Raw genomic sequence first — 27,483 nt, 5'->3', positions numbered from 1 at the left:
ACATGCTGAGAAAATTTATGTGAAATGTATTCCAAATTTTCTCTCAGTTGTTCTGCCACTAATGCTGCTGAGTCGGGAGGTCGGTAAAAGGAGCCAATTATTAACCTAGTTCGGTTGTTTAGTGTAACCTCCACCCATAATAATTCACAGGAACTATCCACTTCTACTTCACTACAGGATAAACTACTACTAACAGCGATGAACACTCCACCACCGGTTGCATGCAATCTATCCTTTCTAAACACCGTCTGTACCTTTGTAAAAATTTCGGCAGAATTTATCTCTGGCTTAAGCCAGCTTTCTGTACCTATAACGATTTCAGCTTCGGTGCTTTCTATCAGCGCTTGAAGTTCCGGTACTTTACCAACGCAGCTTCGACAGTTGACAATTACAATACCGATTGCTGCTTGGGCCCCGCATGTCCTGACTTTGCCCCGCACCCGTTGAGGCTGTTGCCCTTTCTGTACTTGCCCAAGGCCATCTAACCTAAAAAACCGCCCAGCCCACGCCACACAACCCCTGCTACCCGTGTAGCCGCTTGTTGCGTGTAGTGGACTCCTGACCTATCCAGCGGAACCCGAAACCCCACCACCCTATGGCGCAAGTCGAGGAATCTGCAGCCCACACGGTCGCAGAACCGTCTCAGCCTCTGATTCAGAAAAAGAGGTCTTCAAATCATTCCAAACGTTTTTGATGACCGTGTGGGTTAAATAAAAAAAAATTGGACCTCGGGTCGGTATTCGTCCGCAGCTGGTGGTCTCGCGGTCGCGTTCTCGCTTCCAGAGCACGAGGTCCCGGGTTCGATTCCTGTCGGGGTCAGGGGTTTTCACCTGGCTCGAGGATTACTGGGTGTTTGTGTTGTCCTCATCATTTCATCATCATTCATGAAAGTGGCGAGATTGGGCTGGGTAAAGGTTGGGAATTTGTACGGACGCTGATAACCGTGCAGTTGAGCGCCCCACAAACTAGGCAACGTCATCATGATCATCGGCTCAGTATTAGGACATTCGCGGTCTATCTTGGATTCGTTGCGACGCTCTGCCTTAATGGTCTTATGTTCAGGTTTATCTTAGATTTTTGTCTCAACATAAGTCCTCTGTCCACGTTCAATCAGAATCCGCAAATCGATAACTTTGGACAAGTTAAAAACATGATGGAACAGCATATCAGAGATTAGGTAACGAAGTAATTGCCTGTAGAAGAAAGGTGGACTGCAATATTTTAAAAAAGAAGTTTCTTTGGAAAAGTAGAGAAAATTATTAATTTTGCGCCAGGTCTGAAAGGGACAAGTGCTGCAGTAGAAAGTGTTTTTAGTTTGATTAACATGTACTAGTATGACAAAAAATGTCGTGCTACTTTTGATACAATGACAGCTATTACTATTGCAAAAACTTATTTCAATATGTCTTGCAGATAATTTATTATTGTCCTTTTTCTAACAAGCCATCGCTAGGATCCATTCGATCTTATGATAAATATACAAAAGCTGAAACTTAGGATTAAGTGCATAATTTATATCTGATTACTGACTAGTAATGTTTCTTAATTTTTAGAATTAATGAATTGTATCTGTTTAAAATAGAAAATGACTAAATATTTTAGAAAATATATCAAAGCTAAACACATCAAAAAAAGTTTTGCGTCACCTCGGTTCCGAGAGTTCTGGAACCTATACAGAAAATTGAAATAGAGATAACATTGACATCATTGCCTCCCTTTTTATTGCTCATGAAAACCACATATTACATGTTGAACCACCATACAATGAGACCTTCAGAGGTGGTGGTCCAGACTGCTGTACACACTGGTACCTATAATACCCAGTAGCACATCCTCTTGCATTGATGCATGCCTGTATTCGTCGTGGAATACTATCCACAAGTTCAAGGCAGTGTTCGTCCAGATTGTCCCACTCCTCAACGGCGATTCGGCGTAGATCCCTCAGAGTGGTTGATGGGTCACGTCGTCCGTAAACAGGCTTTTTCAATCTATCCCAGCCATGTTTGTTAGGGTTCATCTCTGGAAAACATTCTGGCCACTCTAGTCGAGCGATGTCGTTATCCTGAAGGAAGTCATTCACAAGATGTGCAAGACGGGGGCGCGAATTGTCGTCCATGAAGACGAATATCTCACCAATATGCTGCCGATGTGGTTGCACTATGGGTCGAATAATGGCATTCACGTATCGTACGGCCGTTACGTCACCTTCCATGATCACCAGCGGTGTACGTCGGCCCCACATAATGCCACACGAAACGGCAGGGAACCTCCACCTCGCTGCACTTGCTGGACAGTGTGTCTAAGGTGTTCAGCCTGACCGTGTTGCCTCCAAACACATCTCCGACGATTGTGTGGTTGAAGGCATATGCGACACTCATCGGTGAAGAGAACGTGATGCTAATCCATTTGGCATGTTGTTGGGCCCATCTGTACCGCGCTGCATGGTGTTGTGATTGCAAAGATGGGCCTCGCCATGGACGTCAGGAGTGAAGTTGCACATCATGCAGTCTATTGCGCATAGTTTGAGTCGTAACACGATGTCCTGTGGCAGCATGAAAAGCATTATTCAACATGGTGGCGTTGCTGTCAGGGTTCCTCCAAACCATAATCCATAGGTAGCGGTCATCCACTGCAGTGGTAGCCCTTGAACGGCCTGGGCGAGGCATATCATCGACAGTTCCTGCCTCTCTGTATCTCCTCCATGTCCAAACCACATTGCTTTCACTCCGAGACGCTTGGAGACTCGCCTTGTTGAGAGCCTTTCCTGGCACAAAGAAACAATGCGGATGTGATCAAACCGCTGTATTGACCGTCTAGGCATGATTGAACTACAGACAACATGAGCCATGTGCCTCCTTCCTGGTGGAATGACTGGAACTGATCGTCTGTCGGACCCCTCTGTCTAATAGGTGCTGCTCATGCATAGTTGTTTACATCTTTGGGCAGGCTTAGTGACATCTCTGAACAGTCAAAAGGACTGAGTCTGTGATACAATATCCACCTTCAACGTCTTCAGGAATTTTGGGAACCAGGGTGATGCAAAACTTTCTTTCATGTGAGTATTAAAATAGAAAGGAATATTGTTTTTTCTCTTCATTTCTGCAAAAATAATTTTATTTGTGTGTATGTATTTACATTTTCTTTTCCATTTCACAAAATGAAGACACAATCTTGCCATAAATTTTTCAGCATCTGCGTCATGATAGGCCTATTATTGATTTCAAAATACTATCATGATAACTGACAAGAAAGGTGGGCTGAAGTGTAAAGTACAAACATAAGTGTCCCGGATTTTTCTCTATGAAATCTGTTCAGCTTAGCACACTGTCTCACGATGTGAGGGAATGTGACACTGTTGATAGTGATCCGTCCATTGGATGGGGATGTTAACCCATTAGCACCTGAATTTTTTTCTTCTTGAATTTTTTTATTTTTTGTTTATTGTGTCTCTACAAGGCACAAATTACACAACATAATGTTTTTACCAAAGTCATTACTGCCTTTAGTGAGAAATTTGATGTTGCCACATAGTAACGCTTGGTGTTATCAGTACCTAAATTTGTATGGCTTACTACTTCAACAAAATAAATAAGTTTGTATAAATTTAATATAAACTTTTCATCATAAAATTGATATTTTATGACACAAGACAATTGACATGTCTAAAAGAATCAAATACTTCAACTCAGTATTATTGTACACGAAATAGAATAACACAATCTATGCACAATCTCACCTTACACTTGGAACACATTGTTCTCACAATAGATTTACAGTCCTTGGGAGCACACGTCTTTTTCTTCTTTCATTTTGTATATTGGATAAGGTGGTCAGTTTTATTAAATCTAATTGGATCTGATATAGCAACTGTCAGAAGATGCCCTTGTTGCAGAAAGTCTTCTGGCTTCTTTTTATAAAGCTTCATATTTCTGCAAGTGTACTACTACTACTACTACTACTACTACTACTACTTCCCTCTTGCATTCCAGAAGAGAAATATTTTAGTTTCTTCAAATGGTTCAAATGGCTCTGAGCACTATGGGACTCAACTGCTGTGGTCATAAGTCCCCTAGAACTTAGAACTACTTAAACCTAACTAACCTAAGGACAGCACACAACACCCAGCCATCACGAGGCAGAGAAAATCCCTGACCCCGCCGGGAATCGAACCCGGGAACCCGGGCGTGGGAAGCGAGAACGCTACTGCTTAGTTTCTTCCTTTATTATACAAAATCCAACTGTTTTGTATGCGAACATCTAACATCCATGTACAGAAAGACCAGTAGAATTTCTTGCTTCTCATTCCATTATGGTAGCATGCTAGATTCTGATCCATCTTATCAGTACCTCCCAAATATGTATTGTATTTTATTTTTCCTACCAGCTTTGGTCCAAGAATCATTATATTTTGATTTTTTAGTTGCGAAAAGCTCTTGACTTGGTCAACTTCTTGAGCACCACATGGGAAAGAGATCATTGTGATAACTGAGCTGTCCAGCCACAGCACATACAATAACCCACCATTCTTCTCTATTGCTGTCTCAAAATGTCTATGATATTTGTTGGAAAATGATTTTCTGTATTCCAGTGGACATTGTTTTAGAATTCTGTTTTCTCTGATGGTACCGATGCAAAGTATCCATAGTACTTGAGAAATTAAAGAGAGATGTGTCTGAAAATAGGTTGTCCATGTAGAACCAGTAGCAACATTCTCTCTTCACTTGGCGGATTTCATCTAATAAAAGAAGGATTGGGCTTCCCGCCTTGCCAAAAAACTACTCATAGATGGCATTTCCTGATGGACCTTTCCCTTGATACAGTTCGTAATTCACCAAATATCCATCTTTGGTACTGAGGCACCAAATCTTATAGTTGAATCCAATAGGCTTACCACAGACGAATTGTTTACCCATGAGGCGGCCGAGGTAGTTCACCATACATTCATCATATGACAGGTTTCCTCAGGTATGAATTTCTCAATCCAGTGCTTCTTCAACATCTCTGTAACTGAACGAATTTTGGATGCATTGTCATTATGATTGATCTTAGTGTTTTCTGTGCAGTGTAGAAACCTACATTTTTCTAAAAATCTGTCTCTTCATAGACCAAGACAAATCAGAGTTTTTCACGTCATCTTTTGAGTCCTAGCAGTTCCTTTTAGAAGGTAACTTATCATAGCCATTAACATACAAAATGAAGATGAAACCTACATTTACATAACATCGAGTACTGACGAAATTATTTGTGTTAATTTAACAAGAAAATGTCCACAACATATTAGAAAATGCAAAGGTGAAAAAAAATCTGGATACAGCAGGATGTGAACCTACTGGTGGACATGCTGCTGTGAGCTTTCCCGTTAACCATTTTTTCCACTGTTGGTATTAGAGGATCACAGAAAATAATGCGCTGTTGCAAAGAAGGATTATGACTTGATTCTCATAAGTGTTGAGGATCATTCTTAAAGAATCAGTCACACTGAAGACACACTGGCAAGTGAGAGCATTGAACAAGTAAAATGCCTTTCATATTCAAAACACCTGACTCCAATAGAGCTTGTATAGAGGTCTTTCAAGGAATGTGTTGCACAGAAGATGCCATCATCCTAGGCTACCAAATTTGCAAACTGCACTGAAGGAGAAACGCAATCACATATCCACAAAACTTTTGGACATTTTCATGGAAAGCGTACCTTGTGGATGCAGACTGTTCACTGTAGCACAGTACGGGAAAAACAGTTGCATTTACTGGTTGTTCCATCAGTCCTCGATATAATATTATGTATATTATGAATGAGAAATGATGGCAATGATGTAATATTCTGCAACATTTCGCATCCACACATATTTATCCTTGCCCTTGACAATGATGTAACAACCAAAAACTGGTTTATAAATAATAAACATTGTAGAATATTAAACCTAAGTAGTTTTTAATTCATAATCAAAAGACACTTATAGATCTGTTGATGACAATTCTCATAATCACACATTACTGCTGTGTGCATGGATATTTACTTTGCTATGCCCTGCATCTCTCCACAATCGTGGATTACTACTGCTTTGCATAAAACAAGTCACCGTATTCTCTAAAAATTTATATAGGTGTTTGATAAGTGTGGATTCAAGCCACATAATGTGTAAAACATTATACTACTGTCTATTAGCAAGTGTGTTTGCAAGGTAAAGATAGGAACTACGACAAGTCATGCCACCATGCAGGCTTAAGATGGACACACACACATATGGCTACTGTCCACAGCTGCTCAGATGTGAGTGTCTGGGTTTGACTGACAAAAAAGGGGTTAACTATTATCTTACTTTACTTTGGGAGCAGAGGTGGAACAAATAACATCAATGAGATGCTACAAAGAAGTTTCAGGGACATACTATAATAAGCATTTAATAATTTATTTGTGTCATCAATCTAGAATGACAGTAATGATGACACAAGAGAAATCAGAACAAGAATGAAAGCAGCACTATGTGCCCCAGCTGCAGCATAAGCTGTCAATAAAGTAGATGGTGAAGGCATCTACAGTGTATACGCAGCAATGTGTTGCAATTTTGAGAAATCTGCAAGCAAAATAGAAGTCTATTTCAGTTGAAAATAGGAGATAAAACTGAAAGCACATGTGATCATAACATTTTGAAAAGAGTCTGACCAGTCTATTGATTTTAGTTAGTTGCAATTCAGTGGGCCATTGTAGTCCATCTCCTAGTGTGAAGGAGGTGATGTCAATAATAAAAATTTTAATAGGCATGTGTACTTCTTCTACATTTGAGCTATCAATATTGAATAAATTTGGCCTGAAGTAGGATGGAAAGAGCCTCATACAGCTGTAGGTTACAGTAGGGTGCAGCAGGCTTCTAACCAAGAAACTCAGTATAAGTTGGTACCAAAAGAGAGTAGGACGAAAATAGTCTTGCTGCTGGGTAGTAGCCATGGGAGGGGTATAGTCCAGATGGCGCAGGAAGAGTTAGAAGCAAGATACCAGGTCAGAAGTATTGTGAAGCCAAGTGCTAGCCTTAGCCAGGTGACAGAGGATGTAAGAAAATTGTGCAAAAGTTTTGGCAAAGAGAATCAGTTTATTATAGTAGGTGGAGCAGTAATTACAGCATTAGAGGTGACCTGGATAAAATAGGAGTAGCAACTACACACAAATGTGAGTTTTATGGAGGCCCTGGAGTGCTGTGACCAGCCCTGGGTTAATACAGCTGTGAGCCATGTTAAGTCTGACTTGAGCAGGTTACTGCTGTCTGAAATGAATTCTCATATACCAGGTGTCCCGGTATGAAATGAACGTTTTTTTGTGAAAATGAAACACTAGTTTTGAATTGAAAAGTAAAAACATTTTTTTCAAAGTACAGACCATTGCTTTCTATACATTTTGACCACCTTTCTGGCAATTTGTGGACACCATGCCAATAGAAATGTTCGTCTTTTGAAGCAAACCAGACACCCAATTTTCGACTTCTTCGTAGGAATTGAAGTGTTCCTCAGCCAGTGCGTGTCCCATTGATGAAAACGAATGGTAGTCAGAAGGGACCAAGTCTGGTGAATACAGCGGGTGGGGTAGCAGCTCCCAGCCAAGTGTTTTGATTGTATCCTGAACCAGTTTTGCTTTGTGTGCAGGTGCATTGTCGTGTAAAAAAATTACTTTGCCATGTCTTCTGGCCCATTCTGGTCTTTTTTCGATCAATGCATAGTTGAAATTGATCATTTGTTGTCTGTAGCGATTAGTATTCAGTTTTACTGGGTTTTAGAAGCTCATAATACACCACACCTTTCTGATCCCACCAAACACAGAGCATTGTCATCTTGCCAAACCGATCTGGTTTTGCAGTCGATTTTGATGGTTTTCCCAGATTAACCCATAATTTTCCCCATTTAGGATTCTTAAAATAAATCCATTTTTCATTACCAGTAACAATTAGATGCAAAATTGATTATCTTTCATGTCTTTGAAGCAAAATTTGACAAATGGTTTTTCCGTTTTCCATCGGTCTTTCATTCAATTCATGTGGCACCCATTTTCCACATTTTGGATCTTTCCCATAGTATTAAACGGTCAGAAATTGTTTGTTGTGCAACATTTAGCATTGCTGCCACTTGCTTCCGACTCAAAGTATCATCTTCATCCAATATTGCTTGCAATTCGGCGTCTTCGAACTTTTTTGGTGGTCTTCCACGTTCTTCATTTCTTACATCAAAATCATTATTTCTGAACCGTTGAAACCATCTTTTGCATGTTGCTTCTGATAGAACATGATCACCATATGCTTCAACAAGCATTCGATGCGACTCTACAGCACTTTTTTTAAATGAAAACAAAAAATTAATGCTTTCCACAAATCATCACTTTCTGGTACAAAATTCGACATTGTTAACACGATGAAAACATATGATGATGTTTGTTCCATGACTTGATGTATACTAAATATCTTTGACAGATGTCATACCAAACGAACAAAAAAATTAAGGCTCGTTCACAACAAATGTTCCCTATCGACACATTTGTATCTTAACGCTCATTTCATACCGGTACACCTGGTAAGTGCAATGCCCGTTGCTACAATTGGGAGATGGGGTTATACTAGACATGGCCTGCACCTGAGTAGGAGAGGGAAAGGTAGGTTGGCTGAACTTCTTGCAGGAAATGTATGGGGGCCACCATCACACAATGCAGGATCCCTGTGGTTACTGATGTCAGAGAGGTACCTCTTTTAGGTTAGAATCAAGTTTCAGGCACCATATTTTGAAGGAAGTCACTGTAAAGAAGAGCTCCACAAGAATGCATGGAAAAGTATGGACAGGGACTGTGGATAGGTGGTGCTTGGTTGGAGTGTGGATCGACCATGAGGCATACCAAGATACTCTGTGCAGTTGCGATAATGCTCTGTCCCAGATGGTGCAGTGGTTACTGCATCTGCCTAGTAAGCAGGAGATCCTGGGTTTGAATCCCGGTCTGGTACAGATTTTTGACTCGTCACTGCTGATTCTGCTTAATGTCCTGTTGCAACTGAAGGCATTCATCTTCCTTCAATTTACATATAGTGTTTCACAGTTGCAGGACCTATGTGATGTCTGTTCTTTCAAAGGAACAGACACCATGCATTCACAGAAGTCAATAGGACATTATCAAATTGTTTTTAAAAAGAAGTACATGCTCACACTAAGAGGAAATTGGTTATAAATGAATATATTCATACAAACTACTCATTTTATTTAAAACTGTGTTTAAAAGTGAATATACAAATTATATGCATTTACAACAACAGTTTGTTTCATAAGTACAATACATATATGTGCTGACATTTTTCATTTACTCACTGGCAGCAAAAGGCACATAATGGCAAGCATCTTTGTTTGTTTATTTGTGATTACAATTGTGTTGGTCATTTATATAATCAAGAAATTTTTATTACAAAATATTCACTTTACTTTCATACAATGAAGATGGTTCAGAAACAGTGACATTTAAGGGCACTTCTAGATTGACACTCAAACTGTAAGCTCAAAAACTAGTATATACAAGAAGCTTTACACAGAATTGTTTTCTTCAATAATATTCCCATCCACAAAAAGGATATGGACAATACCTTCTTTTCGTTTTCCACTTGTCACAGTCTTAATACATGCTGGTCTTCCTCCAAGATAAAAGAGAGTTTCACTGCCATCTTCTACAAATTCATGCTGAAAACATAAGGGTTTATGGAAAAACAGACTTCAAGAATTCACAGAAATTAATGTAATCCTGTGTGCTTCTATACTTTAATGCATGAACTGGATACCCTTGGGCCTTAGATTCACATCTTAATTAAGAAATTTTTATTATCTGGAATGTTGGGAATGTTAATGTTTCTTTTATGTATTAGGGAACTGGTGTTGACTGATTCTCAATTCACTGCATAGTGTGACTCTCCAAGGTTAAGCTCAAATCCACTGTATTCAATGAAACTCATTCTTTGTGAGTAAAACATGACTTTGATATAATTAACACCCTAAGTTTGACAATATTATGAAAAGGATAGTTACTGCTCACAATATAGTGGAGATACTGAGTCACAGATAAGCACAACAAAAAGACTGTCAGAAAGTAAGCTTTTGGCCGACAAGGCCTTCATCATAAACAGAAAACATACACTGGCAAGGGCAGATTAAAGGGGGGAGGGGTGGAGGGGGGTGGGAGGGACAGAACGGGCAATCACCCCCTCCAAAAGTTGATTAAAATCAATGGTAATTTTTGTAATCTGCAGCAAAGGTAAGTATGTGAATTTAGAGTCTTGGTCAGTGGTTTTAGTCATTTAATTCAGTATTCCCTAAGCCGTCTTACTTGATGTGCCCAAGAGAATGTACTACCTGTACCAGTGACTTGTGCTCCCCCTCCTGGTTGAATTGTGGGTACCAAATATTAGCAGGGCTTCCTGATCTGCCACAGCAGCATGCTTTACAATTATAATTTTCAAAATATAAATGCAAATACATTTATGAACTAAACTGGCCAAAATATAGTTGTGAACAAATTAAGAACTACAGTTTTAAAAGTATTTTATTCTAATTTCAGTTAACTTGCTTATCATCTGTGTGTTAACAAAAGGCTTAAGAGCTTGTTGCTGTCCGTTAACAATTATATAAAAGACAAAAGTTACTTAGAAAAAGGTTGTGAATGCTACACATTTCAAGAAATTTAAAACTTTTTTGTCTAATATAAAACATATTTTTGCAATCATTTGATATTTTTAAGTATCAAAACAGCTTAAAACAGTAGTTTCTGAAGGTTTTTTCCTTAACTTTCAAGGCGAGTACCCCTGGGTCTTCTGTCTCTTCTAGACAACTGCCCTCACTCACAAAACTTCTTTAATCTCCCCTTTACACACACACACACACACACACACACACACACACACACACACACACACACACACACACACACACACACACACACATTAAATGTACAAGAGAAAATGAAATGCTTTTCAAAGATACGTTGAAGAAATACCTGCTTGACCATCCACTGTACTCGTTAGATGAATTCTTTTCCAGAAGTAATGCCCTCCCTTAATAATAGATGTATTTAGTCTCTTAGTCATTAGATGGACGGTACAATATTATGTTAATGTTATAGTTATAATGTTATATTGTGAATTGCTATACTAGTTAAATGACAGCTTGTAAATGAGAAAATGTGATACTTATTAATATCTGTATCATTGTATTATATTACTATTCTGTAGCATTAATTGTATTTGTACAATTGTATTGACACAGTCCACATCCATGGAATACACATACCAAATAAATAAATAAAATAAATAAAATGTGTGTATGTGTGTTTGTGTGTTTTCTATTTCCAATGAAGGCCTTGTTGGTCAGAAGCTTACATACTGACAGTCTTTTTGTTGCACCCATCTGCGACTAAGAATTTCCGCTATATGGTGAGTAGCAATTATCCTTTTCATAATATTGTCATAGTCCATCCTGAATTTTCCACTGTTTGAAATCATAAGTTTGTATTCCTGACGCAAGGGAACACTGTGGGATCTCAGTTTCCATATTTAGTATAAAGGAGTGTTGCTCGAGCAGTAGCATCTCTTTTAATTTGGCACTGTGAAATGGACTGCTCACCATCATGTCAAGTTTGACTCATTGTTCTTCTAGTTTTAATTAAAAGTTGATGCATTTAATCAAATATTGATTACTGAGTTATTACATTTATACAGTCAACTGTTCTGTGTCATTATTACAGCCCCTTTTGCCTACATGTGTCTTTTGTGCTAATTGATAATCACTGAGAGAACATCAACAGCTATTCGAAACATGTTCAGCACTACAACATCATATATGATATTTTTATATATTAAAAAGAGTATTAAGTTCCAACAAATGTGATTGGTACTAACACTAGAGTAGGCATCTAACCTGCAAACTGTATGTAACTGGGAGACAGTGACATCCATAATATAAATTGAAGACCTAAAATCTTTTTAGTATGTATACGGAAAAAAAATATCAGTAACAGTTATGTACCAGTATGAGCCTACTGTGACTTAGAACACTTCACTGCAGGTACTGAAAGTGTCCAGAAGAATCCTCACTTAGTTATCATTCAAACACACTGTGTTTAACTGATAAGTCCATTATCTTACTTCACTACTTACTCTATCACATCAGACACATGATTGTAAATGACTTCTCCTTGTAAATTCTGTTGACAGTCACTTTGGCCAATAAACTTCCAGATTCATAATAATGTGGCACTGTAACCTCACTAAAATTTCCTTACTGCTAAATAGTGTCTCCTGTATGAGTTCTAAGAAATCTGTTCATCCCATTTCAGTATCTCTTACTGCCTCCATTCAGCTTGTCTACATTGGGTCCTAAGAGAAAGTGAATCTAGTATGCTTTGACTTTGTTCTAAAACACTGTTGTTTGTTTGATGTTATCCTCACACAATGTTTTGTTAAAATTGAAGCCCTATGGTGGACTCAACAGAAATTAATGAGTTTTAATTGACATATGATTTACAATGATACAAAAAAATTAAATGATCAGAGTATTAACATGTCAAAAACGAGTATTTCACACCAAATGCTGACATAAGAAGTCCTACTGTTCTTGACATTGAGCCAGATGAGGTTTCAGTGTCTGAGGAACAGCATTGCATCTAACTTGGAATCTGAATGTTACACCTAAGTTCAACAGTATTGACTATTAGAGTAGCATCGTAAACAGGTCATTGAATGATTTAAAAAAAGCTCAAATGTATTAAATGGGGTGTTTTTTTGTGGGGCTGGGTGTCAGGGGATTGGAGAGCATGTGGAGGAGCAGATACATGCATGCCAGGCAAATAAGCAAGGTAGAGAAGATGAATTACTGAATATTGTTTGTAACACATGGATAAACACGTTTGTTGAAATAACAAGTGGGAACATTATGTTGAGCCTTGCAGTATCTCTGCTGGAGCCATACCTTTTGACAGCATGGACTGCTCATGACACTCAATGGTGCAAAAATTGTGAGTACCTATTTACTGGCTAAGAAGTACTCATCCCTCACTGTAATCCAAACTGAACTGAAGCTCATTGGAAAAACTGATCTTTTGCCATTTGATACATCACTGTACACATTGGCAAGTCTTTAATCTGTGCAGAAAAATGTATGTAAAAAATCTGATATAAAACCTAACAGCTGACCAACAATCACAGAGACTAAGTCTAAGTAATTTACTTAAAGCAGCAATAAACTTGGCCATCCATCAGCACAATAAGTGCAGCCATCTGTCCAGACTAGTGACACTGTACAATGAAGAGGATTCCAGAGGAAGTGTTGTCTTCTGCTTGAGCTGTTCTGCCACTGAATCTACTCATGTTATAGCAGTAAATGTCATGCAATGTAAACACAAAGCTGAAGATTCAAATACACTCCTTTATTGATATTCTAAAAAAACATTTCATCAGTACTGGTTGTGATGAAAGTATCAGTATGATGTAAGTTTAATATAATATTACTGTATTTCACTTACTAACTCACCAGTAACATATCAAAAATATTTTTTTATGAAAGAGCTCGTGACTATTTGTCCAGCTCAGACTACTTTCTGCTTGAGTGTTTGGCCACAATGCAGTAATTATTTATTTCATACAAAAATGCAACTATGTTATATTAGTAAACACCACTGTTAAAAAATGGTGATTTTTAGCATTATGTATCACAATATTTGGACAGTCTCCCCCATTCCCACACCATCTGCTTCATCTTCATCTATATCTACAGTTGCATCTGTATACATACTCCACAAGCTACTGTAAGGTGCATGGTGGAGGTTACCCTGTACCACTACTCTTTTATTTCCTTTTCTGTTCCACTCGCAAATAGGGCGAGGGAAAAATAGCTGTCTGTATGCCTCCAAATGAGCACTAATCTCTCTAATCTTATCTTCAAGATCCTTTCGTGAAATGCATGTTGGTGGCAGTAAGATTATTCTGCAGTCAGCCTCAAATACCAGTTCTCTAAATCTTCTCAGTAGTACTCCTTGAGAAGAATGTTACCTTCCCTCCATGATCCCCATTTGACTTCCCGAAGCATCTCCATAATACTTGCACGTCATTTGAACCTATTGGTAACAAATCTAGCAGCCCACCTCTAAATTACTTCAATGCCTTCCTTTAATGGAACCTAGTACAAATCCCAAATACTCAAACAGTACTTAACAATACGTCACACTAGTGTCCTATATGTGGTCTCCTTTATAGGTGAACCAAACTTTCCTAAAGTTCTAGCAATAAACCAAAGTCAATGATTACCATTCCATACTAGGATCCTTACATGCTCATTCCCTTTTATATTGCTTTGTAATGCTTCACCTAGATATTTAATCGATGTGACTGTTTCAAGCAATGCACTACTAACACCATACTCAAACATTATGGTTTTTTTCCCTACTCATCTGCATTAACTTACATTTTTGTTCATTTAGAGCTAACTGACATTCATCACATCAAGTATAAATTTTGTCTAAGTCATCTTGTATCCTTCTACAGTCACTCAATGATGATACCTTCCCATACACCACAGTAAACAGCCACAGACTGCTCCTTTCCCTGTCTGACAGGGTATATAAAATGTAACACCAGACCTATCACACTTCCCTAGGCCACTCCTGACAATACCCTTGTCTCTGATGAACACTCCCCATTGAGAACAACATACTGGGTTGTGTTATTTAAGAAGTATTCGAGCCATTCACATACCTGGGAACCTATTCTGCATGCTTGTATGTTCATTAAGTCGGGAGTGTAGCACCACGTCAAATGCTTTATGGAAATTAGGAACATGGTATCCACCTGTTGCCCTTCATTCATGATTTGCAGAACCTCATGTGAGAAAAAGGCAATCTGAGTTTTGCACAAGTGATGATTTCTGAAACAATGCTGATTTTCAAACAGAAGCATTTCCCTCTCAAGGAAATTTATATTTGAACTGAGACTGTGTTCAAGGATTCTGCAGCAAACCAACATTAAAGATATTGCTCTGCAATGTTGCAGGTCCATTTTTTTAACTTTCTTATATACAGGTGTCATGTGTTCTTTTTTCTAGTCACTTGGGACTTTGTGCTGGGTGAGAGATTTGTGATAAATGCAAGTCATGTAAGGGACCAATGCTTTAGAGTACTGTTTGTAAAACCGAACTGGGATTACATCAGGGGCTGTCAACTTATGTACTTTCAACACTTTCAGTTGTTTCTCTACACTAGCAATAGTTATTGCTGTATCCTCTGTACAGGAGTCTCAGTGATGGTCAAATGAAGGTATGTTTGTATGATTCCCCTGTGTGAATGATTTCTTAAACGCAAGATTTAAAACTCTGGCATTACTTTTGTGATCTTCTACTGTCACACTAGACTGGTCAACAAGTGACTAGATACAAGCCTTAGACTCACTTAGCAATTTTATGAAGGATCAGAATTTTCTCAGGTCAATAAGATCTATTGCTAAGGTATGACAGTGGTAGTTGTCATAAGCTTTGCACATTGATCTTTCTTCAGATGCAGAAGTTTCTATTAACTTTTGCCTGCCATCATTTCTGCTTTCTCTTTTGAACCAAGTGTGCAACAACCTTTTGTTCCTCAGCATTTTTTAAAATTTTGTTTTTAAATCACGGTGGATTTTTTCCATCCATAATCTACTTACTCAGCACATGCTTCTCCAGAGTATGATGTACAATCCATTTAAACTTTGTACATAATTCTTCTACATCCATCATACTGAAACTAAATGCTGTCAATTCACTGTGATATCTGTACCTTTGTGTTCATATCTTGAGGTGGTGTAGAGTGCTGTGTATAAACGCCCCTCCAAGCTGTAGTTGTTTTAACTTTTTTTTTATGAATGCACAGTGTAATGGAAATTTTTCACCACTAGCAGAATGTGCTTTAGGCAGTATGATGGTGACCAATGGCTGATTCAAAAGGGTTACTGCATTTTTGAAAAGCTTTTGTGATTATTGTTGGCAGAAAACTGAATAATACATTCACAAAGGTTGGCCATTAGTCACCAGACAAATTCTGTCACTTGGTCACACAGCATACATTGATGTTGATAAAATGCACTGATTTGTCATGTGATATTTTATAAGAAAATATTCAGTATTTTCATACAGCCTTTTATGTATATACTGAACATCAACATTTAAAGAGTATGATTCAAACCATATAGATGGAGTCATCCTCAGGTTGCAGCCATTAGTGTGGGATGCCTAGCTTTGAATAACTTTTATGTCTCTTATAATTTGCATGTCTTTTTCATTTACAAACAGTTATGTAATCATGCTGTTCACAAATAAGTGGCTGCTATTTCATCATCTTTACAGTTCATGGTTGTCATTGCTTGTTTAAAAAGGTTAACAGACAATAACAAACATCAATAAAGATGAATAAAATGGCCACATTAATGTGTATACAAAATAAGTATACCATTTTTTTGTTAACATTGTAACAGAATTAAAGATGAAGACAAATGAAATGAAGATGCAGGCAAATGAAATGAAACATACAGGACAATGTACAATGTGGCTTTACTGAAATTGTAGTTCATATATGTGACACATCATGAATTACTGTGAGGCACGAATAGGCACCATGATGGCAATCCAATAGGATCAGTATTTGCTCAAGTATGTATAAATGTGAGAGTATTGTACACCAGTATTAAACTGAATGAGGTAGTGCATTTGTTAAGAAACTGACCTCAGTTCTGGTGGATGAAGACTCATGCTCTGCCTCACCATCATGATTTAATTTTCCTGTGGATTTCTTAAATCACTTCAGGAAAACAGTGGGATGATTCCATCAATAACAGCAAGATTAACCACCCGTCTGCTCCTCATTAAACACATCTATATGTCTGTATATATAACACATTTTACCTACTATTAAACTGGTATATCCTATGTTATTGTAAAATTACCCTTGAAGAAATAAATTACATACTATAGGCTGCTACTGCAGTTATAAATATTCCCTTACTACAAAATGAAAATGCAGTTTGTGTTTTAAAATCTCTTCTATACATTTCTTTCTATTCTAGAAATACGTATGGAAGTTTTCAGTAATATTTATGGCTGCACCAAACGATACAGAACTGTGCTGATAACATTTCTATAATAAAAGACCTATCTGAAAAATCTGAGACCTAAGATAAGGCTACCAAGAATGGATAAGATGTTCCTGTCATGCTGTGTAATGGCATCTGTATTGTAGACCGTTAAATATGTATTTATAAATTTTGAATGAAGCACACATATTCATGTAAACTGATGAAAATAAATTACAATTTTCTGTTAATACTCAATTACTGCTGAAAACTAGAATATGGAAGTTAGAAGGCACTTATTGATAATTAAATTTTTAAAATAGTTCTGTACACAGAAAAACAGGAAATAAAGACAAAATATGACTTACAGTACATTCCAAATTCTCGCCATTTGCCCAGACATCTAGTGTACTTTTTTCTGAAAATAAATTAGGTTGTATTTGAAAAACATATTAGCAAAAACTAATTAGAGTACAAATCATAACTTTAAAATGCTACACTTCATTTAGTTGCAAGCAAAATACCTATAAAGTAAATGCAATAAACAGCAAAATGTACTCATAAACCAATTATATGTTGTTCTTGCTCATGGTACCAGGGTTGAAATCTACCCTCATGCTAATACAAGACCCATTAAATGTGAATGAGCTATCAGCACAGATAATATAGTGCTTAAACAGCTGCATTAGAAATGTTTTATGTATTCATCAGAAAGGCCTTTCTTGCAATATTAGGAGGCAAGTAAACCATTTTCATAGTACACGTGCTTCCATATATTTCACTTTTATAGAAAATAATATTATTGTTAGATGAGAGAAGCTGACAAAGTCTATGTACTATAAAATTAAATATCAGATAACCTACGGTAGCCTTGACTCACACCTTAGTACATATTTTATACTCAGAAAGAATACATACTCATAAATTTATAATTATCAAAGTATATCTAGATAAATTTAAACTCCTTTTATGAATGTACTCCTGTGGTTGATGCGTGTAGTTATGTGTCTTTTGCATCATGTATGTGGACCTGAAATTCTATATTTGTGTACATATACAGGGTGAATATTAATAAAACTGGCAACCTGCAGGGACAGACTCCTGGCTGGTAATGCAGGAAAAAAGGTCCTATGAATATGTGCCTGGAAATGCACTGTTGCCACAGTAGATGGCGCTGACAAATGACAGCATGTTTTACAATTTCTCTGACCACATTCCATGTGTTCGTTGTGTCTTGCAGGGTGTGTGATTGACACAGAGTACTTTAAGCAGCAGAATGGTTTGTCAGTAAAGAGGACTGGTGACAGAAATCCCATAATTGTGATGGTCTGGTGCAAAAACCATCAACAAAATTCTTCCCTGTAGAGAGGATTCACTGCTGATAACCCTTGCACTCATTGCAGGTGATAAGGATATTAGAGGTTGTCCTGCAGAATACACATAATTGTACTTTGGGTTAAACTATGTTAGCAGGCCACTTGCTTGGAGCTTGTACTAAGGTTTGTCTCAATGTCCTGTAGAACCTGGTCATCTAAATCTAGTGTATGTACAATCCACCACCTCCCAGCATTTTCATCTGTCTGAAAGGACCCATGATCATACAAATGCCAAAAAAGGGGCTTGAAATGTTGAGTGATGTGATTAATGTCTGTGAGGGTACTTGTTTTGTTATAGCCATGCTGCCTCTCGACTATTTCCATCTGCTTGGCATGTTCTTGACATGAATACAACACCATTATGCTACTCGCAGTATGCTGTGTCAATCACACAGCCTGCAACACACAAGGAACACATGGCACATGGTCAGAGGAACTTTCATTCATCAGTGCCATCTTCGTGGCAGTGATGCATTTCTGAACATATGTTCAGAGGACATTTTATCCCCTATTTCCAGCCAGGAATATGTCCCTGCAGTTTGTTGGTTTTTTTAATGTTCCTCCTGTATAACTAGAATATTTCTTACTTTACTAAAACCAATCAAGATGTTTCAATAACTTATCAGATACCATGTGTGGTGTCTTTTGTGTCTGTATGTATGTATGTATGTATGTATGTATGTATGTACATAAAAAAATGTTTTCTTATACTTACTTAAGTAGAATATTGTTCATTTTATTACAGTCAGTCAATGTGTGTTGATGAGAAAGCTACCAGACTAGACATAATATTACAACTTATATGTGCCTATATTTTGTAACTGAATATAAACTTGAAAAATTCTATGATTTCATATGTTTTGACAAGTCCTGCATCATGAATGTGATAAAATAGGAATAAGTAATTAAATACTTTTATTTTGCAGTGGCCTTCATGGAATGTAATTTGTGTGTGTGTGTGTGTGTGTGTGTGTGTGTGTGTGTGTGTGTGTGTGTGTGTGTGTGTGTGTGAGTATCTTACATCTCTTATAATTTTCAGTACTTAAAAAAAATTAAGAAATTTCTATGTGATCCTGTTGTTATTCATTCTGTGTAAATGACCACAGAACTGTGATTAATGTGTTCTAATTGAACTAACATTTCCATTAAACTGATGAATTCTGTTTGATTGTTTTCTTCATCCGTGATTTTCCTCAAGATTTTTCTTCTTTGTTTATAATTTGTCATCTGCTACATAATATCATAGTTTCAAACAAGTATAGCACTTCTGTCTCAATCAGTGTTTAATAATATTATAGTTTAACCATTTTTATTGAGAAATTTCTATTATGTGTGTTCAAGTGAGCTTATATGTCACTTGTAGTCTTGTGATTCTTTCTTTGTTAGAGCTTCTTGATGAACCCCTGCCAGTTTAATAATCTCAGCTGTTGTGTTGTGCTCTTGAGTCCTAAGATTGCAGTTCTCCATGCTAGTTCATTTTGTGCAAGTGTCTTCATCTCAGCATTAAGTACAACAATTTTGTCCTTTGTTTCTTTTACTGCATGCTCTATGTATAGTTTTAGTGACAGGAGGAATACACTGCAACTGAAACTCTCAACAACCTCTGATTATTTCAGTTCTTACAAATCCTGCCACCTTCATTTCCTATAATTTTCAAATTTCTTCAGCTATAATATGGATTTCATGATTATTAAATTATGATCTATGTCCACATCAAGACCTGGAAATATTTTGCAGTTCTATATCTGGTTTTGAAATATCTCTCTTATCATTATATAATCTATATGGAACCTTATGGTGTCTCCAGGTCTCTTCCACATAAACAACTATCCTTCCATGATACTTAAACCAAGTGTTAAGCATTATTAAATTGTGCTCTTTGTTGAATTATAACTAGCAACTTATCCTTTGGTTCCTTTCTCCCATTTCATATCTTCTTACTATTTTTCTTCTCTTCCTTTGCCTACTATGAAATTAGAGTCCCCACTACACTTAAGTTTTCATCTTCCTTAGCATACTAAATAATTGATTTTATCTCATGTTACATTTTTTCAATCTCTTCATCATCTGCAGAGCTATTAAACATATATACTTGTATAATGGTGGTGGGTCATGGCTTTGTGCTTGTCTTGACTGTGATGAACTACTTACTATGCTGTTCCCAGTAACTCACTTTCATTCCTGTTTTCTTATTCATTATCAGACCTACTCCTTCATTACCCCTATCTGATATTGTGCTGACAGCACTATACCAGTCTGACAAGGAATCCTGCTCTTCGTGTCACCACATTTCACTTATCTCCACTATATGTAACTTACAATGATCCATTTTTGTTTCACATATCTACCCAGTAAAGTAATCTACAATTCCACACTCTGACCTGTAGAATGAGAAATCCATTTCATGGTCTATTTTACTTCCAGAATATTTTACCCAGGAAGCTGCAGTTCTTTGGAAAATGTAATAACTGTAGTTCCCCCTTGCTTTTAGCTGTCCACAGGACCAACATACTAAGAACTAATAGACTAATATTACAAGGCCAGATCAGTCAATCTTCGAGACAATAACTATTGCAGAGGATGACACCCCACTTCTCTAATCATATGTTAGTCCAGCCTCACCAAAGACACCACTCCATTGTGGATGTACCTAAGACATGGCTCTTTGTATAATTGAGACACTCATTTAAATATTCATATTTGTCTATAAGGGAGATTTTTCCAAATATGATGGCTGAAGGGTAATTCTTGAACTCCTTTTCTGCATACTGTATGAAATACTTCTCCTATGGAATTCTGGAGTTCAATCTTTGGTACTGTTTCATGAAGCTTCTATATTCATTGAACTTTATCTTGCTTATTGTTGGAGAAGATTGTAATTTCATCAGGAGATGCTAGCCAATGAAGATTAAAGCAGATTAGGAGACGTCTGCCAATAGTTGAACCCTTACATTCATTTTGATATTTTCTAATTGCTTTCTCCTAAATTCTCTTTGTTTTTCAATAAGCTTGTGTAAAATGAATATTGAATTACCAGTGAAAAATGCTTTTCTAAAAGTCATTTTTTTAAGTAACTGTTAATAAATCTGTTATGAAGTGCCAAATACACTTATACTTCTATAGTTATTACAATGGGGTTTCTAGAATTTCTTGAATAATGATGGTTTCTGACAATTCTCCAAATTTTGGTACAATTTTCTGCTTCCAATAAAACTTATAAAGCTATGATAGGCTGTTATATACATTTTCCCTGTATTTAATTAGTTCTGCATTAAAACCATTTAAACTAGTCTTTCATTATGCCAAATGATTTTTAAATAATTTATCCATTCTGCATAGTGTATTAATCATTTGTTTAGGACACAGCAGACTCATTTGAAATTAGTTACACAATTAATTTCAATAAAATTATAGCTAATGATATGGAGCAGTAGTCTAAAGTTATTTTTTTCCTTTAAATGTGCAGCTATATTTACATAATAAAGTTGATGATTAGTGACACCCTGCTTAAATGATCAGTTGTTCTTTATGATTGCTTTCACTGAGTAGTAACATTTATGTATTGCATTATCATGTAAATCTTTCAATAGACCTAACCTCATGTTCAGAATGTTCTTGTGTTTCAGGCTGTCAAAAATTTATGTTCTCTTATATTGGAAGAGTCTTAACACATAATTTTAATCAATGAACAGGAAGCATAAAGTTCAAGGATGCCCTAGTCCAGTGGCAAAGGGGGGGGGGGGGGGGGGGGGGGGAGGGGGTACACTACCCTCCCCCCCCACCCCCACCCCTTCCAAACCCAGAGTAAGGTAAAAATATAGTGTAGTCAGAGTCAGGTGTTTTTCTTTCAGAAAAAAGATTTGAAAGTCAGTGTTATGCCGGTTTTTAATAGGATCAGAACTGGAAATTTTTTATGGTTACTTACGTCACCATTCACCTTCTCAAATATTAAAAACATTCCATATTACATACCCCAAGTCTAGTCCCCTCCCCCACTCCTCCTTACAAACTATCATATGAGTGCCCTTGACAACATTGTCTTTATTTCTTGTGCTATATGTACAATCAAATAGATGTATAAGGTTGGGACTGTTAAAAGTTTTAGTTTTTTAAATAATATTCAGCTAACGTATTTCTGATATGTTGTTTCTAGAGATTCAGTACACATGGTGTATTAATAGAGCCTCCCCCATAAAACTAAGTCATACCGTATTATTGATCAAAAATACTGTGGTGAGTAATTTTCCATGTGTCCATGTCAGTGGCACTGGACAATATTTGCAATACAAATGCACAGCTACATAACATACTTGAAAAGTACTCAGTATACATATTTCAGTTTAAATGATCTGGATTTACTTCTAAAAATATGACAGTTTCTACGTCTGCTATGTCTTTACTTGGTAGCTCATTTCAGTTTCCTTGCATTCTGACTATTAGTTTGTCCACCGTACCATATGTTTTTGATATGTCCACCTGGAACCATGTTTTTGAGTTATCAAGAGTGTTACATATGTAGTCAGAGATTTTATTCTGCTTCGCAGTTTCACTTAAATTCATCTATAGTATGAAAACTGTAAGAATTACTGTTATCTTTGATGTTATGATGCAGCAATATTGTACTCATTACTTATTGCTGGATTCTGGAACTGTTTAAGCTAGCATGCCCTTTTCTCTGGCGGGAGCATTGTTTTGCTGTCTGGTATAACACAACAATGCCGCAGTGGTAGTGGTCATGCACAACCTTGGTATGTGCAGTGGAGTTGTTGGGATTTTGGACAGAGCAATGATGTGCAGCTGCATCGCAGATAGACAGTATGAAGAAATTGGTAGAAAGTATAATTAAGACTTGAAAGGGTTATGCTGTTTTATAGGAGAAAATTACTAAGAGTAATTAAGTTATTTTGCTGACAGCCGCATGGAATTAGTTATGAGATTCATGGTTGAAGCAGTGTCATCTTTATGAATCAGTCACTTTCATGGAGGAATATATTGAGAGTAGAAAATAAATGTAAAGACTTCCGTGATCAGTGATTACCTATTTAAGTAATGTGGAAATGCAAGATAGCAATGGTTACTTCAGTATGAATGTGAAATGAGCTTTTAGCTGTTAACACAAGATTGGATGAATTTAGGTATTGTTAGTGAAGTGTGGTACATGTGAGAGGGACAATAATACAAAGTAATTTGAGTTGTACTGTTATTATTTCAAAGTGTCATTTTCCATTTTTCTACTGAACATCTTTAACATCTGAAAAGTACAGGAGAGACACATTTATACTGGGCACATGGTCAGCTTTATTTCATAACAAAGTGTGTTGTCTATGTAAAGCTGCTGTTCTTAAGTCTGATAGCGCAACTGCCATAAAAATTAATCTACGACAACTAGAGAAGCTTTACAAAACATAACTGATGTAAAATTGATGGGGACTGGCATTTAATTAAGATAGAAAAGGAAGAAAATATGACCAAGAATAGAGTCTCCAGGGACACCTTGCATCGCTTATTTGCTATTTTAAAGGATAATTTAGTGTATTCGAGAAGATAATTACTCTTATGTTACATAGGTATCATGTAAGTCACTGTAGTAAACTGTCCCTAATAGTATATTCATTTGTTTTGTGGGCTAGTGAGATGTTGTTTACTAAATCAAAGCTCTTTGTGAGGCCATAGGAGATTCTTGTCGCTGTATTAATCTTGCCTAGTGAGATACTTATACTGTCAAGATAGTTATTTTTAGTGTCTATCTTGTAATCCCACCATCTGCGTAAATGGATGTTGTCTCATTATTGATATGCCATATTATACCTACATCTACCATGGTTAATGTGAGAAGGGAACAACTCAGTGTCTCTGGTTAGCATGTCATGTGAGCCTATCAGGAAGCCAGTTCAAGGTCAAGTGGCTGCCGGCCCACTCTCACTTCTGTGTGCAAGTGAATGTGTTCACCCCCATGGCATACATACTCACAACGAATCTGTGCTACATTAGTTATTTGTTGGACTGTTTGCATTACAAATGGGCCTGGTTGGGCTCTGAGTATAGTGCCAACAGCCTGCCACTCTTCTGCTTCAGAGGACTGTGACACCATTATTTACCTAAGCGATTAATTTTCACCTCACATACGAGTGGTTTCCACCAACATAATTCTAGTTGTGGTACTACCTGTTTTTATTTGTGGTCTTGGACCACAGGATAAGCAACTCTCGTGAATGGAGTGTTATTTACTTTATGTTTCAGCATACTCAACATGAGTTAATAAATGACTTTTGTAACCTTAATTGGGTACTACAAAAGTCCACAGATTCTTTTCCTTGCAGGAAACCAAATTAGTTATTCAAAATAATCTTATATTTTACAATAAAATTTTGTATCTGGGTAGCAGCTAGTTTCTGAATAACTTTTAACAAGGGAGAAAGAAGAGAGATATGGTGATAATATCCTCTACCTTCCCTTGGCCCTTTATTGAAGAGTGGTTTCAGTTCTGTATATTTTGATAAATCTAAGAAACAGCGTTGTTCAAAAAGCCACTTTATTACTGTAGCTGGTGGTTGACTTATTTTATGTGCTGATTTAAGTACTTTTGTGGGTATTCCATTATCAAATTCAGAAATTTTCTTTTTTAATGATAGTAAAAACTTTATATGTTCTCTGTTGAAATATTTCTGAATTTTGTGATAGCAGTATCAAAGTTGTCTTCATCAAACACACCCAGCACAGTGTGTGTTGCTCACAGTTACATGGGAGATGCCACTTTTGAACCTCCCAACAGTGCATCACTGGGCGAGCTTGCTCTTACATCACCCACTGTTCCAATAGAGAGGTGCCTGCATACATGCCACCAGAGGATGCTAAATACACATGACCTCACTGTGTGTAACTGATTGTCTGGCTTGAATTTTGAGCAGCCACACTCAGAGCTTCACCCCAGAGGCTCAATGGCTCTACAGACTTATTAACCTTAGTACAGAAGACTGCAGTGAGGAAAACACATTGCCATAGCACAATGTTACTGAATGTTACTATGTGTCAGTGACTTATCTGAGTGTATCACCAATGAAGACTACCTGTTTTATGAACAACATGACTCTCACTGTATATAGCTCAGCTTCACAGGAGGACCTACAGCTCTTTAAAGTTATGTATATTTCCATTATTGTTGTTATGTGTTGCCTTTTTGGAAATGTCTCATTGCCTTTATTAGCCATATATAAATATTAGTCAATACATCAAAAATATACTTGAACTTTTCATCAGTCCCAAAGTGATTTAGTTTTTCTGGTAATACGCAACACTAAACTCTGATATAACATGTTTGAAAAACTCATTGAAACGCTGTGGTGCTTCTTCAGGATTTATAATAGCATAATTTTCAATCTTAATCTCAGAAATTTTGCTGTTACCAGATTTTTCACCAAATTCAGATTTAATACTGACTCAATACCAATGACTTATTTTTATGTCTTAAAATTAAGCTATCATTTGACATTTGCTCTGCTGCCTTCACAGCTTCCTTAAATACAATTTATAATGTTTAACATGCACAATAAACACCTCATAGGTGAGTTGGCAACATGTCTGATTGTCATGTGAAGGACTTGGGTCGAATGTCTGGTACTGCCATGAATTTTTACTTGGTAGGAGGACTGGACTGGAGTTCACTCAGCCTTGTGATGTTAACTGAGGCGGTAACACAATGTGAAGTGGTATCTCCAAGGTCTGGAAAGCTGACAACAGCTGGGGGAACATGTGTGCTGACTCCATACACCTCCATACTGCATCAGAACGATGCCATATGGCAGAGGATAATATGACAGCTGCTTGGCATTGTGCAGTCGTTTGGACCTGATCATAGTGTTTAGATTTTCTTTTCCATTATATAATCAATAAAGGAAATGTCTCTTATATTTTAGTTTTATCATTATAATAGAAGGAAACATTCCACGTGGGAAAAATTATATATAAAAACAAAGATGAGGTGACTTACCGAACGAAAGCGCTGGCAGGTCGATAGACACACAAACAAACACAAACATACACACAAAATTCAAGCTTTTGCAACAAACTGTTGCCTCATCAGGAAAGAGGGAAGGAGAGGGGAAGACGAAAGGAAGTGGGTTTTAAGGGAGAGGGTAAGGAGTCATTCCAATCCCGGGAGCGGAAAGACTTACCTTAGGGGGAAAAAAGGACAGGTATACACTCGCACACACGCACATATCCATCCCTATTATAATAGAAGGAAACATTCCACGTGGGAAAAATTATATGTAAAAACAAAGATGAGGTGACTTACCGAACGAAAGCGCTGGCAGGTCGATAGACACACAAACAAACACAAACATACACACATGTGCATGTGTGCGAGTGTATACCTGTCCTTTTTTCCCCCTAAGGTAAGTCTTTCCGCTCCCGGGATTGGAATGACTCCTTAGCCTCTCCCTTAAAACCCACTTCCTTTCGTCTTCCCCTCTCCTTCCCTCTTTCCTGATGAGGCAACAGTTTGTTGCGAAAGCTTGAATTTTGTGTGTATGTTTGTGTTTGTTTGTGTGTCTATCGACCTGCCAGCGCTTTCGTTTGGTAAGTCACCTCATCTTTGTTTTTATATATAATTATATTTTAGTTTTATTTGTAATAGCCCTTTTGGAGTGCTTAAGATTTTTATGCCTTCACTGATCTATTTAAATTTGTTGTCAGTTTGCTATAGCAAGTTTTAGGTAGAAAGATTTTGTTGGGCACTTCTAAAGAATTAGTTACAATCTTGTTAAACTGTTCACTATTTAAAATATTTTTGTCGTAGTGCCTTTCTGTTTTCTTTGACCTATCACGAGACGCAATCAAATTTTCTTGATTGAGTTTCTTTTTCAAATAGTTTCACACACCCTATAATGCAATAAGTACTCTGCTCATCACCCAGTTTTACCCAAAATATACTTCGTAATGAAAAGAAACTTATTTGTCTCCACAATCTTTTCAACACAATTGGCATTAAATATGATGTACAAATCAGGTGAAGA

At 37.1% G+C, this 27,483-nt stretch overlaps 1 protein-coding gene across 1 annotated transcript in view; it reads right to left on the bottom strand.

Annotated features, from left to right (window-relative positions):
- Positions 1–9,314: 9,314 nt before the first annotated feature.
- Positions 9,315–27,483, bottom strand: part of LOC124556538 (fas apoptotic inhibitory molecule 1) — a 55,160-nt gene continuing 36,991 nt past the window's right edge. Inside the window, exons 4-5 of the mRNA XM_047130492.1 lie at positions 17,462–17,511; positions 9,315–9,696 (exon numbers count right to left, since the gene is read on the bottom strand). Coding sequence (XP_046986448.1) covers positions 9,544–9,696; positions 17,462–17,511 — 203 coding nt within the window. The 3' untranslated portion in view covers positions 9,315–9,543. The remainder of the gene's footprint in view (positions 9,697–17,461; positions 17,512–27,483) is intronic.

The sequence above is a fragment of the Schistocerca americana genome, chromosome X (genome assembly GCF_021461395.2).
Source record: "Schistocerca americana isolate TAMUIC-IGC-003095 chromosome X, iqSchAmer2.1, whole genome shotgun sequence".
Lineage (NCBI taxonomy): Eukaryota > Metazoa > Arthropoda > Insecta > Orthoptera > Acrididae > Schistocerca > Schistocerca americana.
This window is presented reverse-complemented; position numbering and strand designations above follow the sequence as displayed.